Raw genomic sequence first — 16,281 nt, 5'->3', positions numbered from 1 at the left:
TATCATATATGAACACTTTAACATTATGCTACTTCGTACAGCAATCATGTCAAGTTTTATCATCAATCATGATTCCTGCCACAAATACATGATGATGATCCATAAATGTTACCTTTACAAAATCCTTTGAATTATCCAGTATAGAATTTGAAGTAGTTAATGCTACTTTCTGTTCTGATTGATCATCTTTTGGTGTCTCAATAGAATTATTTTCAATGACACTGGGTTTTAACATCTGCACTTTTTGTTCTAGAAAGACTTCAGTTGGCTTATATTGCTTCTTAGTATTCTCATAAACTGTGGTCATCATTAATTCTATAACCGAAGGAGATTTTCTTTCATTCTCCAGCAATCTGAGATCATGGCAATTGTCAATTTCTTGATGTTCGTTATCTATTTTTAAAAGAAAAAGTTAAAATTATTAATTTTATTTAATTTTAAAGAAAATTGACAAAGATGATAACAAAATAATTCAGATGAATGTATGTGAAGCTGTATAAATCTATCTCAGAATTGCATATGCAATGAATATAAATCACACAAATTCCTCAGTACATATATATCTGCATACACCAGGAAATGAGAAAACATATTTGATTGAAGAGACAAAATAAATGAGATTAAGGGAGGCAGATACCTGTATATTTTTAAAAATATTTTAAATATGGTTTTACATTCTGTAAGCTGCCATGAGTCGCCATGGACGAATAGGCGGCAATATAAATTCAATAAATAATAATAAATATTTCCTCTACGTAAACACTATAAGGATAGCTTCCTTGTGTGTACAGTACAAAAAAAAATGCTTTTCTTTGGGTGTATAATCACCTACAAACTGTCTATATATGTGAGATAAATTCTGTTGAGCTCTATGAGAACCCTTCTTTGTCAGAATGGTAAATGGTGTGTATATGGTCTGATTATGCAGAAACCATGCTAAAATGATTAGCAATCATTTTATGATTTTAAGGATTATTCGTCTTAAGAAAATTACCTTAATAGCTATAATTTTGCCACTAATTAACATGTTAAGCAACTCCACTGGGGGAGTTAAATATAAAACAACAGTCTCATTGCACACAACGAATAGAATTGTTCTCTATAGGAAGTAGGGCCATAACTTTTTATTTTATTTTATTATATTTTATTTTATTTATCTATTCAATAAATAGGCAACTTGAGGGACCTTTCAGACATTCAATTAAAATACATTATAAAACATTAAAACAATAAATAAGGCACATACATTTAAAATTCAATTAAAGTAAAACTAACCAGGATGAAGAGTGAGGAGAAGGGGTCTACTCCATTAGCCACTTCCAAGTGCCGCACCCTAACTGGGGTCCAGATTAGTTGGCACAGCCATGTCTTCAAGGTCTTTTGGAAGGCCAAAATGGTAAGTGCAGACCAGTGGTGGGATTCAATTTTTATTTTTACTACTGGTTCTGTAGGCGTGGCTTAATTTGTGGTGCGTGGCTTGGTGGTCATGTGACCAGGTGGTCATGGCTTGGTCATGTGACCAGATGGGTATGGCTTTATGGTCACATGACCGGACGGGCATGGCTTTGTGGCCATGTGACTGGGTGGGCATGGCCAGGTGATCATGTGACTGGCAAATCAAATACAAGTGGTCCTATCTTAATGGCCAGCAAGTGTTCTAATTTATGACTGATCTCCCCAGAGCTACTTGACCTGTTTTTGGAGTTTTGACAGCCATACACGCACACTACACACTTCTAACCCTGCTATTCTATGATTCTGTAAGGATCTGCTGGAGGAAGGGGCTGGACTAGATGACCTCAGAGATCCCTTGCAGGCCAGCCCTAGACTGCTCTGCTGCTTCAAAGAGTCTTCTGAAGCCAGGGTTTGTGTCCTTCCTTCCTCTCCTTTTTTTTTCTCTCTCCCTCCCTCCTTCAATGTATTTATCTATCCATCCATATATCTCATTCGTCATCGTTCCAAAAGGGAGGGCAGGAACTCCCGGGACCGCTCGCTTCATCCGGCGGCGGCAGCGCTGGCCGGGCGGAGTCGGCAGCTACCGAAAGCAAGCAGCACCAGTGAGTTCCCGGTAGCTATGGGGAGCACCTCCGCCACCCCTCCCAGCCCCAGCGCAGCAGAGAAAGCAAATGGCCGTGACATGCTCCAGCTGCCACCTTTGCCGCATCACCCTGAGGCTCGGCAAAGGCCCCAGATCGGAAGCATGGCAAGGCCCTGGGTCAGCGAGGGAAGGCCCAGGTTGGCGACATGCGTGATAGGGACTGACCGTGCAGGTAGCAGAGAAGCAGGGGGAGGGGGAGGGGCCAGCCAGAGGCGCGACTTACCGGTTCTTCGAACTAACGGGAACCGTAACAAGCGCTTCTATAGAACTGGTCTGAACCGGTAGAATCCCACCCCTGCAACCATTCCAAATTTTCATAGCAAAATACCTCACTTTGCTCTAGAATCACAGATCTAAGCATTTAGGTCTATTTATAACCAGCAAGTGAATAACCACTTCTTGTATAGCAATTAGACCCTTGACTTCATCAGTGCAAAACACAAAGAGACCATTTGTAAGACAGGTAGCCACAAAGCCATGATTTATATTTAAACCATGAAAACTGGCTTAATGATGTACATCAGCAGCAACATAGGCTTTTTATAACAGAAATTTAATTTTAGAGTAAAATAAAATAGAATATAAATTAAACACAGAAACACACAGAGAGAAAGATAATTTGGTTTGTTTATATTATTAGATAAAAAAACAAGCAGACACATACTGAAAGTACAGGAGCTTAATTGTTTAGTCTCCTTTTGGAAAATGTAGGCTAATGGCCAGAAATTACTTCAAGGAAAATTGCACTAGATTCCTAATAGTGATTTAGACCTAAGCGGTATTGGAAGAGGACAGTCTATATATGGTTTGTTGGATGATCTCATGAGGATGAGTGAGATGCTTGGGTTTTAATTTTGTTTTATGGTTTTTATTGCAGTTGCAAATCACCTAGAATTATACTGTATCACGGGAAGCCACATAGATATTTTAAATAAATAAATAATTAAAACATCCTATATATTATAAATAATATTTTAAAGTATTATATCTTCATATACTTCACCTTTAGAAGAGGTTTCATTTCCAGATATTGCCAAATTGGCATCTCCAGTTTTCTCTTTTACTGATGAAAAATGGATAGGTGATGAGGCTGACGAGTTTTCAATCAAGGGGCCCTAGAATGTAAAGAATCTTGGATATCTTAAAATATATATGCAAATGTAACACACAGATATAGACACATCCATATATGCACACTAAATGGGCAAAAATAAAAGAGGAATGAAATGCACAGAACAGAGTCAATAATAATTACATGAAGTATATTTATCATTAAGTAGATTAGTTGGCTTAAAATCTGAATCAAGTCAGATTAAAATGTGGATCTGATTCTTAATAGTCAATTTTCTTGGGGTATTTTGTACCGCACGTAAAAGTTATAATACTCCGCTAACCTCAGCACCAGGACTTTCAGAAAGCGCTCTTCTTTCAGATTTCGTCACCTGATCGTTTAATCTTGTCTCAGAAGATGGTGCAGATAATGAAAACAGCCGGTGGTGGTTAGGAATTCTTCCCTCTGACTTGGTTCCTTCGTAATCTTCCATATGGCTACTTTTCCTCAAAATACTTCTAGGTTGAGGGGATGGCTTTGAAAAATCATATAATGCAGGGATGCTTATATTTTCAGCTGAGAAAAATATAAATATTTAATTATTACCTCCTTCTAAAAAGGTTCATTTAGATTAAATTTCAATCCCACAAATGCTGCCTTCGGTTAGCTATACGCTGTAGTTAGAATTTCAAACATCTGCTAATAATATGTGTCCAAAGGGTCGTTATATTCTGGGACTTTCTGATAGATATGAGATTGCATTTACTTCTAAAATTCATGTCTTTGTATCAGCAAGCAGGCCTTTTTTGAAAGTAATTAATTTCTGCAGTAGCAATGCTAATCTCCAATTCAGATAAACCATCTGTTCCTCATTGCTCCTTATATATTGGGTGAAACTTCAGCAACCATATAAAAGAAAAAAGAAAAACACCAGTTCTATAATTCTACATGACATGGTTGCCTTGTAAGCTTGCTCCCTTCTTCACAACCATAAATAATTCCTTAAATCCCTCCTCCCTGCCAAATTAGGTATTATAGCTATAATCTGATATCTTCTCTGGCTAACAGTGCTAATACATCATGGTGCAACCATGTTGTTAAGGTTAATTTAGCCACGAAGTTAAGGTTAATATCTTTGGTGAAACTAAAGCCACCTTTTCTACCCAAGGTGTTAAAGTCAGGCTGAATCCTCACTTGATTATTATTCACCATTTTCATTAACAATGTTGTTGCTAAAACCATAATTCTAACCTCCTTCCCTCTTGCCTATCCCTTCATCTTCATCTAATACAGCTATAGAGTTTGTAACCCAACTGGATCTTAAAGTTTTATCATTCTGCTTCTCTAGCAAACACTTCAAAATAAACTAATCTTAAAAAAGAAAAAAGGATTCCAATACAAGGACTCTAGAATAGGGGTGTCAAACTTAAGGGCTCCGGGCCGAATCTGAGCTGCGTGATGCTTAGATCTGACCCGCAGGTCTGCACTGGAAGCAGCAAAGGACCGGCCTGTGGTGCCTCTGCACGTGAAAATGAGCTTGGGAGGACCGCAGGCAGCCCCGAGTTCCGTTTTTGCTGGCAGACGGTTGCAGGAGGCTGTTGCAGCCCAAAACGGAGCTCAGGAGCCCGTTTTTGCTGGCAGTATGTTCAGGCCACCACAGGGACCCCAAACATGAGTGACATCGAGCGGGCCATGCCCCCCCGGGCCCGTCGAGGTCAAACACAACCCTGGCGTGGCCCTCAATGTAATCGAGTTTGGCACCTCTGCTCTAGAAAATGCTTTAAGGCTCCAATTAGATGGATGAACTCCAATTAGACTCATTGAGCCAATAAAATCATTTAATTGTCTAGGTGGTCTATTTTCACTCTTATATCTGCTGGGCTATTAAAACAAGATAATTTCTAGCAGAAACCCCAAAAGCTTCTCTTAAAATTGTCGGAAATGCAGGTTAATTTGGTAGTAATTATTTTTCAATTCTTAAACTATTAAAAGCCAACATTCTCCCAGCATTTTGTTCTATGGTGGTCACTAAGTAGTTAGATACTATATGAAGTTCAGCTAGTTTACAGTTTAAAATGTACTTTCCTAGTTCAGTGCTGTTGTAACTTGAAATGATCACTAAATGAACTGTTGTAAGCCGAGGACTGCCTGCAGACTGCAGCCTTGTAAGCGATCCTACATTATATCACGTGGCAAAATGGCCATGCTTTAATTTGCAAACAAATTAACAACAAAACTTACTTTGTCAAATAAAAAGACCATGATTTTTCTCCCTGTCAAATACACATATTCAAAGAATTAAAATTGTCTTTAAATAGAAAAAAAAACAGTTTATCAAACTATTTTGTTTTAAAATATTTTTAGCAACCTGGGAATTACACAATTTAAGCAATAATATTTAAATACATTTCCTTTACCTGATGCTGACGCAGCCTTAGTCTTGAACCCCCTTGGTTTTGGCACCGGCTTGCTTTCGGTTTCATCCTGGACCGTATCCTTTTCCTCTAGTGACAATTCACACCTAATTGTTTCCTCTGCATGATTGTCGTCTTCTTCACGATCAGATCTTTCTTCAATAACTGTATCATCTTCGGTGTCTCTGACCAAATGTTTATTTTCTGATGTGGTTGCTTCTTGAGGCATTTCTTCATGGTTTGTTAACGGCAAGTTACCAACCGTTTGCTTTCCAAAAGAATAGCGATTTGACAACGATATTTCAAATGGACTGGATTGCTTTGCCGTACTCCTTTTACATGATCTAGGGTGTTCAGTAAGCGAAAAGGGAATAGTTTGCCTCTCTTTGCTCAAAACTTTTCTCTCCAGAATGGAGACATATTGAGATCCCTCATATTCCTCTGATGAAGACAAGTCATCGGCACTTTCACTTTTTAAAGCGTTACAAAGATTAAAGTTAGATGGTGATACTGTAAAGACTGCTGATTTAGGACAGATGTTTTTTTCAGATTCAGGAAATTCCTCTTCTGAGTCTGGAAAAAGATCGACATGTCATGTGTAAAAGAAAGAGCAACAGATGCAAAGTTAAAGAATGATTTTGACAGCAATGTGTACTTCACACTTTTTTTCACCCTTTCTGGTGCCAAGCATAAATCAGCTCACTACCTCTTCAAGGTGATAAATAAATTATGTGAAACAAATTGTCAAAACATGGTATGTTGCAATTCAAAGCATAATTTTATCGGTGAACCAATTAACATAAATTGTACATCTTGTTATAGTTCAGTATCAAAAGAGAGTATTCATGATATCATTTTCAACCAACCATTCAGTTTATCTAGCCACCTATCCCACATTCATGATTCTGTGCGTCTAACAATTGAAGCATAGAGAATATAATAAAACATTTTAAGAAGCAACCATACAAACGATACAAATGCTGAACACAATTAAAAATCATACAGCACAATCACCCGGAGTCCTGTTGCTGGATCTACCAGATAACACTCTCTAGTGGACCAAACCTGTTAACAAACGTCTTCTGCTAGACTTGATGGTATAGATAGATGTCCCTGTGGAAAGGTGGACCCGCAAATAACTTGGACCCGTGCAGATTGAGTTGCTCACAGAATCACAGATTCACTTAGCGATCTACTATTCTGCAATCTGCTACCTGAGTCTGTCACATAAAATTTGCTTGAAAGCAAACTCACAAAATTAACTCACAACACACCATTATGTAAATATTATAGGATTTATAGACTATTACCAATATCCTGAATTAGCCCCAGGAGCAAGCTGGTAATCAATGCAGTTTGCAGAGCAGGGGTGTAATAGGTACAGATCTAGATATGCACATCACTGCTTCATTTTGCAGCACTTGAAGCTTCTGAGCACAGCCCGAAGAGACCCCCAGATAGAGTGCATTGTTGTAATCCACACAGGAGGTGATCAGGGCAGGAGTCACTAAATGCGGAGCCTCTTGATTCGGGAATAGGTACAACTTGCATATAACTCAAAGCTATTCTTTGAGCAGGAGTTTTAAATCCAGGACTGGGCAGTCTGGAGAAATGCAATCCAAAACCAAAGTGATAAATTCCTAAAACTAGCTGATCCTTTGTCTTGGCAGAGTTGAGCCTGTTGCTCCCCATCTGAATCTGTTCAACCTCCAGACACTAAAACGGGATTTCGGAAGCATTGCTTGCTTCACTACATAGCTGGCTATCAGCATTTACTCCACAGCTATGAATGGCCTCACTGAGCAGCTTCGTGTAAAGGTTAAACAGGAGCAGAAAGATGACCTAATCATGCAACACCCCTCCCTCTGGAAAGGATCTCTAGCCCTCCATGAACACCAACTATATTTATTTTAAAAAATATATTCAAATGTATTAAAAATGAAATCCAGAGAGTACAACGGTTAAGTCTTCCTCAACGTACATTCGTCACTTTCAAAGTCTTCTGAATATTCTTCAGTCTCCTGCTTTATTGCACGAGCAAGAAGTGCTTCTTGTAGCTCGTCCTATAATATGTTAATACATAGAAAGTATTATTATGTGAATAAAAACATTATTCAAATATTTTTCGGAATGAACTCAACAACAGGAGTGTTGCAAACTTTAGAGCCGATTCAATTTTTTTTCCTAAAAAAAATTAATCCAGCTAATTATTATATCTTTCAATGTATCCTTAATTTTGGAATATGTGTGTGTGTGTGTGTGTGTGTGTGCGTGTGTATACATATATACATATACACACATATATATACATAAATGCACACACATACATATACATACATACACACAGACACATGAGATATAGATATGGAATATATAGCAATCATATTATCTATTATATTGTTAAAAAGAGGTGAAAGAGTCCAATTGTAACATCAAAGATATTGCCAGTTCTATGGAACGTAACATGAATTCACACGTGCAACGTTCCAGGCTAAAGAAGAAGATAGCTAATCAGTTTCCACAATATGAGTTTGAACATCTATCCACCATTTTTCAAGAACTGCTTTGAAGTCCCAAATGTCACTGATAAAAGTAAGTAAGAAAAAGACTCCCAAAATGAAATATACAGAAGAGAGTAACTAGATCTCAGAATAAACACGGAAATTGCTTGGTTGGAAGAGAAACCAAAGATTTCTGAACTCAAAAGGAGGCTCCAAACTCAAATGGGTAAGTTAAATATGCCAGTGGATGGTCGTTGATTTAAAGGAGATCAAATGAAAATGGAAGGAGTATACTGAAATATTGTATAGTAGAGATGTAACCTCCAAGATACCGTAGAACAGGGGTCGCCAATCTTTTGGACCTCAGAGACCACCAAACTCATAATTTTAGATCCCAGGGACCATTAACTGGTTCTGTGGGCATGGCCTAATTTGTGGGTGTGGCTTGGTGGTCATGTGACTAGCTGGGCATAGCTTGTATGTAAATATTATAAATATTTATATAAATATTGATTTTTTTAATAAAAAAGAGCAACTTTTACTCAAAATCAGGCAAAGCAGGCAGATTGAGTTGCTCACAGAGTCACAGATTCATTCAGAAATCTATCTATCTGCCATTGGCTAGCTCAGTCTGTCACATAAACTTGTATACTGCTCACAAAAGTACACCATGAGCAGAATTGTGCTCCAGATTGACAAAGGAGTGTGACAAAGCTGTATATTCTCCCATTATTTATTCAACCAAATACTGAATATTGCTAAAGAAAGCTGTATTGGAAGAAGATAAACATGGGCTTAAAATTGGAGGAAAAAACATCAATAATCTGGGCTATGAAAATGCAAAGGAGCTACAATTTCTAGTAATAAAAATCACAGTGCACAGGGAAAAATGGAGTTAAAATTAAATATAAAAAGGACCAAAATAATGATAATGTGCAACCAACAGCTTTAGAATTGATAATGAAAATATATATGATCATCAGCCGTAAAGAGATAAACGGTCAAAAACATGCTACAGACCAAGAAGCAGTCATGAAGGCTTGGAAAAAATGAGAATTGAGTAAGCCATAGTATTTCCAGTGACCCAATATGGAAGCGAAAGTTGGACTTAGAGGAAGCATGGTAGGAAGAACATGATGCTTTTGAAAATACTGTCGAGAACCAAGAAGACAAACTAACGGATCACTGAACAAGTAAAGAGATTTCACTTTGGGCACAAATAACTAAGCTGAAATTATCTTACTCTGAACACATTATGCAAAGACCTAGCTCTCTGAAGAAGAAGACTCCAAGGCTGGGAAAGGTGGAAGGAATGAAAGAAGAAAGAAGGGCAGCAAGGTGAGTAGACTCAATTATCTTGGTGGTGAGTGAACCACAGGACACGAGTTATTACTATTTCACTGAAAGATAAAAGATTAAGCTAGAGACAGGTGGTCATGGAGAAAATCTATACGGTTGTTGAGAATCAACAATGTCTTGATGACTCATAATTATCAATCCATATATACTTTGAGAAGTTTGGCACTTACCTATTTCAGACATGATGAAATAACCACTGGTATTTTTAAAAATACAAGGTGCTGACTACCATGCCATTGCTAAGGAAAACTTGAATAGTGGTTTTCAGCAGTTGGACCAGTTTTTGCACAGCTGCTGTAAAATGTAATTGCTTTCTTTTGAGATTACAATGATTTTATGGTGATTTTACAATGAATTGGTTCCCTCTCAAATACTTCACAATCAGTAAGGTCCCTTGATCAAAAATAATAAAACAAGACATAATATATGTATGTAAGTATGAAACAGTTTTCCTCATCATTTAAGTAATGATCGGGATATACAAAACAGTTTAAAGAGGTGTTTTGCAAACTATGTTAACATTAATAAAGTGTCTCTCTTCTAGGTGTTAAAAGTACCTGCATTGTTTGTGTGCAGACAGTGGGACCATCACTGACAATTCTATGAGCCTTCGAGAGAATGTCAAGTTAGAATTGATAAAGAGTACTTTTGTCAGGCTAACAAGTTTTATGAAAGCACCTCTTTCAAATGCTTTGAAGAACTCAAATTTCTAATAACAGGACAAGAGTAGTAACATTATTTTACCTGAAAAGTGGTTCTTTTGGAGAACTTGGGGCTCTTGGTATAGGCTAAAGTAGTGATAATCTCTTCATCAGACATGTTGCTTGATCTGAGGACATTAACCTTACATATTCAACTTGTAGCCTTGTAAAGATGTATTTTCTTTTGAATTTAATAAAAGAAAGAAAAAAAATATTTAAATGATACTGTATTCACATTATCTAAAGGAGTATAAATACTGTTTTCTTAAAAACATCATACACTATAATCTAATTTTTAGCAGGTTAAAGTTGCCGTGACAAATTTGTGAAGCGCAAAATGGGATAGTAATTTCCACACTGCACTGCTTTTGACATGGCACTTTATGGCATCTACTCTCCCATCTTGCCCGGTTCAAACAAATCTGTTGTTTTCAACATACTTGTAATTGCCCAGCCTATGAGATGTTCTTTAGACCAGTGGCCCCCAACCTTTTTTGTGCTGCGGCCCGGTACCGGCATCACAAAATCATCTGCGGCCCGGTACCGGCATCAGCACGCATGGCAAGGCGAGCTGAGCGACCAGCCAGCCAGCCGTCCCCCGCTTCTCCCCACCACCTTCAACTCCTCCTTTGTACCCGTGTCGATGGGCTTCGGGACGGCTTCGGGACGGTCGCTCGGCTCGCCTTGCCATGCATGCTGAAAGAATCCTCGCACCTTAGTTTTATTCGAAGCCGCCCCCCTCCCTCGATGAAACTAAGGCGCGGGGATTCTTTCAGCACCCAAACGCCGCTTTCTACCCGGAAAAGCTCACCGGAAGCACTTTTTCATCAAAACAAGATGGCGGTGCCCAGCAAACCAGTGGTCCGGTAGAAATTGTTCCACAGACCGGTACCGGTCCAGGGACCGGTGGTTGGGGAACCCTGCTTTAGACCATCACTCATCTTTGCTGAGATAAGCTTGCTGGATTGGGTGAATCCAGAAAGTGGCAAATGTTTCTTTGTGTGATGGAGTGGGGCTACTAGCCTTAAAAGAAGCAATGCTAATTCCAAATTACATAGATTTAGCATTCGTGAGAGATACTACTAAAACAAGTCTCTTGAGTGTGCATCAGTATACAGTCCTCACCTTATGACCACAATTGAACCCAAAATGTATTCTGTTAAATGAGAAATTTGTTGAGTTTTACCCCATTTTACAACTTTTCTTGCCATATTTGTTAAGCGAATCACTGCAGTTCTTAAATTAGTAACATGGCTGTTAAGTGAATCTGTTTCCCCAGTGACTTTGCTTGTCAAAAGGTCGCAAAAGGGGGTCATCTGACTCCAGGACGCTGCAACTGTCATAAATGTGAATCGGTTGTCAAGCATCCAAATGTAAAACACATGACCATGGGGATGCTGCAACGGTTGTAAGTGTGAAAAATGGTCATAAGTCATTTTTTTCAGTGCCATTGTAACTTCCAACAGTCCCTAAATGAACTGTTGCAAGTATTTAACAAAATGAAATTCAATGCAGAGAAAAGTAAAGTCCTACTGTTAGGATAAATGTGCAGAGTAACCCTTGTATAAAAAAGATATGCACACGGAAACGGTTTATGACAACAGTTATGAATAAATATACAGTCACACAGAGTTGAACAAGTTATATTAATTTTTACTTGAAGAAATAGCACAGCCCAATAAACAGTCCATGTCATACACATTTTTTATCAGCCCAGAAGTATCCAGTTATAAAGTCTTCTTACCAGTTTCAAGTCTTTTACAGCAAACAAATATCAAACCATAATACAACAGATAATCTTCCATATCAACAGAATATCAAAATAAACAGTCAGTATTGGTCCGTAGTCAGTTAATATCAGTTTTAAGAGAGATCATCAGTGAAAAAGAAGAGAAAGAGAATTAAACCATGATCTATAGCTCCCTCTTATGGCAACTTGTAGCATAATTAACCAACCAGAACACAGCGTAATACATTACAGTATTTTTCCTTAAAGCTATAAACATATATTTGTAGTTTATATATTGTCAACCCAACTATGTTATTTACATATACATAACACCTACACTTAGGCAAGAAAAACCAAATGTACACATATAGACTGGGTGAAACCAGGCTCAATAGCAGGAACTGTGAGAGGGATCTTGGAGTCTTAGTGGACAACCAGCTAAATATGAGCCAGCAGTGTGCAGCAACAGCAGCCAAAAAAGCTAATGCAATTCTAAATTGCATTAACAGAGGGATACAATCGAGATCAAGTGAGGTACTAATGCAACTTTATAAAGCGAGAGCTTTATAAAGACCACATCTAGAGTACTGCAGTTTTAGTCACCACACTATAAAAAAAGATGTTGAGACTCTAAGAAAAAGTATAGAGAAGAGCAACCAGGATGATTAGGGGACTGGAGGCTAAAACATACAATGAACGGTTGCAGGAACTGGGCTTGGCTAGTCTAGTGAACAGAAGGACCAGGGGAGACATGATAGCAGTCTTCCAATATTTGAGGGGCTGCCACAGGGAGGAAGGGGTCAAGCTATTTTCTAAAGCACCTATAGGCCATACAAGGAATAATGGATGGAAACTGAACAAGGAGAGATTTAACCTGGAAATAAGGAGAAACTTTCTGACAGTGAGAACAATCAACCAATGCAACAAAAATTGCCCTTGGAAGTTGTGGGAGCGCCATCACTTGAGACTTTCAAGAAGAGATTGGACTCCCATATGACAGAAATGGTGTAGAGTCTCCTACAAGAAATGGTGTAGAGTCTCCTACAAGATCCCTTCCAACTCTGATTACCTGTTATCTGTTAAGTTGAGGACTACCTGTACTGCATGTATTTATTTGGGAAGGTACAGAAAACAGCATGACTTGCAAATTAGTCTTTCAATTAAAGATACCAGTTGGCATAAAGATTGGACCTTTAGCCATGCTTACGCAATAGTGGTCAAAATGTATTAAACCTGATTGGTATTACAACCTTAACAGTTACCAGGAAACGCTGTGTGCATGGCTATAGCTGGAAACTATTATATCTTATTAAAATGATTTATGCATCATTCATCAAAGTCATAATGAGTAGTCAATATGCATGTTCTGTTGAGAATAATGTAGAAAATTACAAATAGAACCATGGACATGGGTTGCAAGTAGAAAAAGATGTACAGGTATAGTGGAGAATAAACCAGAGTAAACCAGACTTAGTTTGATTTCATTTTTTTCTTTTATTTCCTGTTTTCTTTTATTATATGTTTACACTTTTTCTGCATTATGCATAAAGAAAACATTTATGCATGTATCACAAATCATTGTCCCTCTTTTTATGCAGAGGCAGATATTTTTGGAAGAAATTCATTATCTTGACCCATTTCACTCTTGAACCTCTCTTGAACCTACTGCATCTCATAGATATGTCCAGCTCTATTACCATGGTATCCTTCTGAATAATCTATGTTCTAGAGATTAGATGCACTGGTTTCTTATTTGCACGGATGATTTTGGTAAATAGTAATGTGACTCCATCATTTATTTTTAATTTATTTATTTATTTGATTTGATTTGTCAATCGCTTACAAGATAATAGGTATAAGTACATACGTAGTTATGAAAACATGAAATGGGTACATATAAGAAAAATAAAAGAAACAATAGGACAGGGACGGTAGGCACGTTGGTGCGCTTATGCACAGACCTCTTAGGAAATGGGTGAGGTCAATGGTAGACAGTCTAAGGTTAAAGTTTTTGGGGTTTGGAGAAGAAACCAGAGTCAGGTAGAGTATTCCAGACATTGACCACTCTGTGGCTGAAGTCGTATTTCCTGCAATCAAGTTTGGTGCAGTTAACTTTGAGTTTGTATCTATTGTGTGCTCTTGTGTTGTTATGGTTGAAGCTGAAGTGTAATAAAATAAAAAGAAACAATAGGACAGGGACAGTAGGCACCTTGGTGCGCTTATGCACACCCCCCTACAGACCTCTTAGGAAAGGGGTGAGGTCAATAGTAGACAGTCTAAGGTTGAAGTTTTGGGGGTTTGGGATTTGCCCAGTCTAGGAGCAGTACTATGAGATTCATTGCTATATTTAGATAATTCATTACTTGCATTATTTTATTAATTTTTTTACAAATGCAATTGTAAAATCTCATCGCTATCTATAGAAATTATGAGAAGCATTGTTTCTTATGCAACCATGGGAACACGTTGTATTATTCCATCATTCAGGACAATGAGATGATGGTATACGAAGCACCGATTCTTAAACTTTTTGACCCCCAATGACCCTTTTTTGGTCAACAATAATGCACTTTAACACCTGCACACCCCACAGACACGGACTGGTCTTGTTTTGCAGGTGCCTTCCAGGCAGCACCAGTTGCAACCTGGATCCTCGACGCTCTAACAAGCAATTATTGCAAAAGGATCCCCTTAGGACCCCAGCATCCCGTTGGGCAGTTTGAACCATTATAAAATCCAGCCCGGCTTTGACCTCGTTTCTTTCCAAGGAAGAAAACTTAAAACCATCGCTTGCTCTCTTCCCAATTCTGCTGCCGAAAAGTACCCCGGGTTCGATCCCCGCCAAAGCAAGAGCCCTTCCGTTTTTTGTTTTTTTTTCCACAGAAAGACTCATCCTACCAAGGCTCCGACAGGTAGGAACTTTATCCGGTTAAGTTGCCCTCCCTGCCAAAAATTGGTCCGCCCTTCCAAGAGTCGCCGAGGACAGCGCCGCGGTCGCCGGACTGTCTTCTTCTTTCACACGCCCCTTACCTCGCCTCGCAGGAAAGGTTTGTTTTCGAGCCTCCGTTCCGATGGTTGAGCGGCACCCACTAACGATCTTTCTCCTGCCCCGGCTTGCAAGGGGTATGAAAGGACAAAGGCGGCCTCGGCTCGTGTAGGCCTCCGCGCCATAGAGGTAACCTAGCAACCGCTAGCGCGCGGTAGGCCTTCCACTCCATAGTGGTAACCTAGCAACCCCTAGCGCGCGGCTGCTTGACGCGCACAGACCGGTTAGGATTGTTGTTATGGCAACTAAACCCCCCGCCTCCGTTTCCGGATGGGGTTTTAATTGACAGCTTTTTCAAGGGGGCGGATGCTTTGCTCTCAATCTTTTTCTCTTTCGGAAACTTGTTTCAAAGACGGCGCTATTTACGTGTCCCTGTTTGGTCAGGGACAAAACAGTCAATACTTTTTAAAAAGACCGGATTATTTTTGTTTATTTATTTATTTATTTTGCTGAAAGTGGCCAAACGGATGTGATGATTGGAAAAGGATTAAATAAATAAGGGGCCGAAGGGAATCTTTGTAATGCCAAGAGGCAGGTGGAACAAGGGGTCTGTTAGCAACTGTTCAAAAAGGGTTTGGGAGGCTTATTTTTTTTCCTTGCTTAACTTTTTCCTGTTTTTTTTCTTCTTTTTGCACTTTATTTTCTTTTCATTTTTCCATATTTGTCATTGTATGATATAAAAAACTCTCAATAAAAATGTCTGACGTGAAATCCGCTTGTCATATTTTTCCTTAAAGTCTTTGGTTTGCACATCTTTTCTTGTCTTATTTTTTTGTTATATTCTTCATTTTTACATTGAGTTTTAGTGCTATATTCAAGGCCTCGAGGAAGAAAATTTAAATTTGCACAAAGATTTAAGGAAGGTATACGGACGCGGCATCTGGAGAAATTGCAGGATCCAAACCAGGTCCTCCTGTAAAGAAGCTGTGCTAGAAATATGAGTCTGCATTTACAGGAATGACATTGACTGCTTTGTACATCCAAATGTTATTTAATGAGTAGCTTTTTGATATCACTTTATCTTGATGTCAAGATAAAATGCTTTTGATGGATATCTACTCTAAGCAAGGAACAGAGTTCTTTCAGGCTATTAATAGTCTTTTCTAGACCATTGTTTTTCAATCTTGGCAACTTTGAGATCTGTGGACTTCCTGTCAGAGTTCTGTTTTACTAGAATAAATTCCCCTTCTACTAGTTCCTATCTCCACATCTGTGTGAATTGCAGATTTATCTTTTTCCAGAAAACTTTTCTTCGAAGATAAACACTTACCCTGTATTAGAACCAGCATTTTTTTTCACATAGAAAAAGCAGTACCGGAGTGTATGATTTACAATGCTTTAAATCTTGTCTAGTCATGACTTTTCATGGTTTCATGGTGTGA

At 38.5% G+C, this 16,281-nt stretch overlaps 1 protein-coding gene across 1 annotated transcript in view; it reads right to left on the bottom strand.

Annotated features, from left to right (window-relative positions):
* MAP9 (microtubule associated protein 9) overlaps positions 1 to 15,036 on the bottom strand; it is a 28,497-nt gene extending 13,461 nt beyond the window's left edge. The window contains exons 1-7 of the mRNA XM_026700071.2: positions 14,884 to 15,036; positions 10,168 to 10,305; positions 7,545 to 7,626; positions 5,567 to 6,136; positions 3,493 to 3,725; positions 3,102 to 3,213; positions 113 to 393 (exon numbers count right to left, since the gene is read on the bottom strand). Of these exons, the coding sequence (XP_026555856.1) occupies positions 113 to 393; positions 3,102 to 3,213; positions 3,493 to 3,725; positions 5,567 to 6,136; positions 7,545 to 7,626; positions 10,168 to 10,242 (1,353 nt within the window). The 5' untranslated portion in view covers positions 10,243 to 10,305; positions 14,884 to 15,036. The remainder of the gene's footprint in view (positions 1 to 112; positions 394 to 3,101; positions 3,214 to 3,492; positions 3,726 to 5,566; positions 6,137 to 7,544; positions 7,627 to 10,167; positions 10,306 to 14,883) is intronic.
* Between the last annotated feature and the right edge of the window lie 1,245 nt (positions 15,037 to 16,281).

This window comes from Pseudonaja textilis, chromosome 6 (genome assembly GCF_049901715.1).
Source record: "Pseudonaja textilis isolate UNSWEBS1 chromosome 6, rPseTex1.2, whole genome shotgun sequence".
In the NCBI taxonomy this organism is placed as follows: Eukaryota; Metazoa; Chordata; class Lepidosauria; order Squamata; family Elapidae; genus Pseudonaja; species Pseudonaja textilis.
Note: the sequence above shows the minus strand (reverse complement) of the source record. Positions and strands in the feature narration are given on the sequence as shown.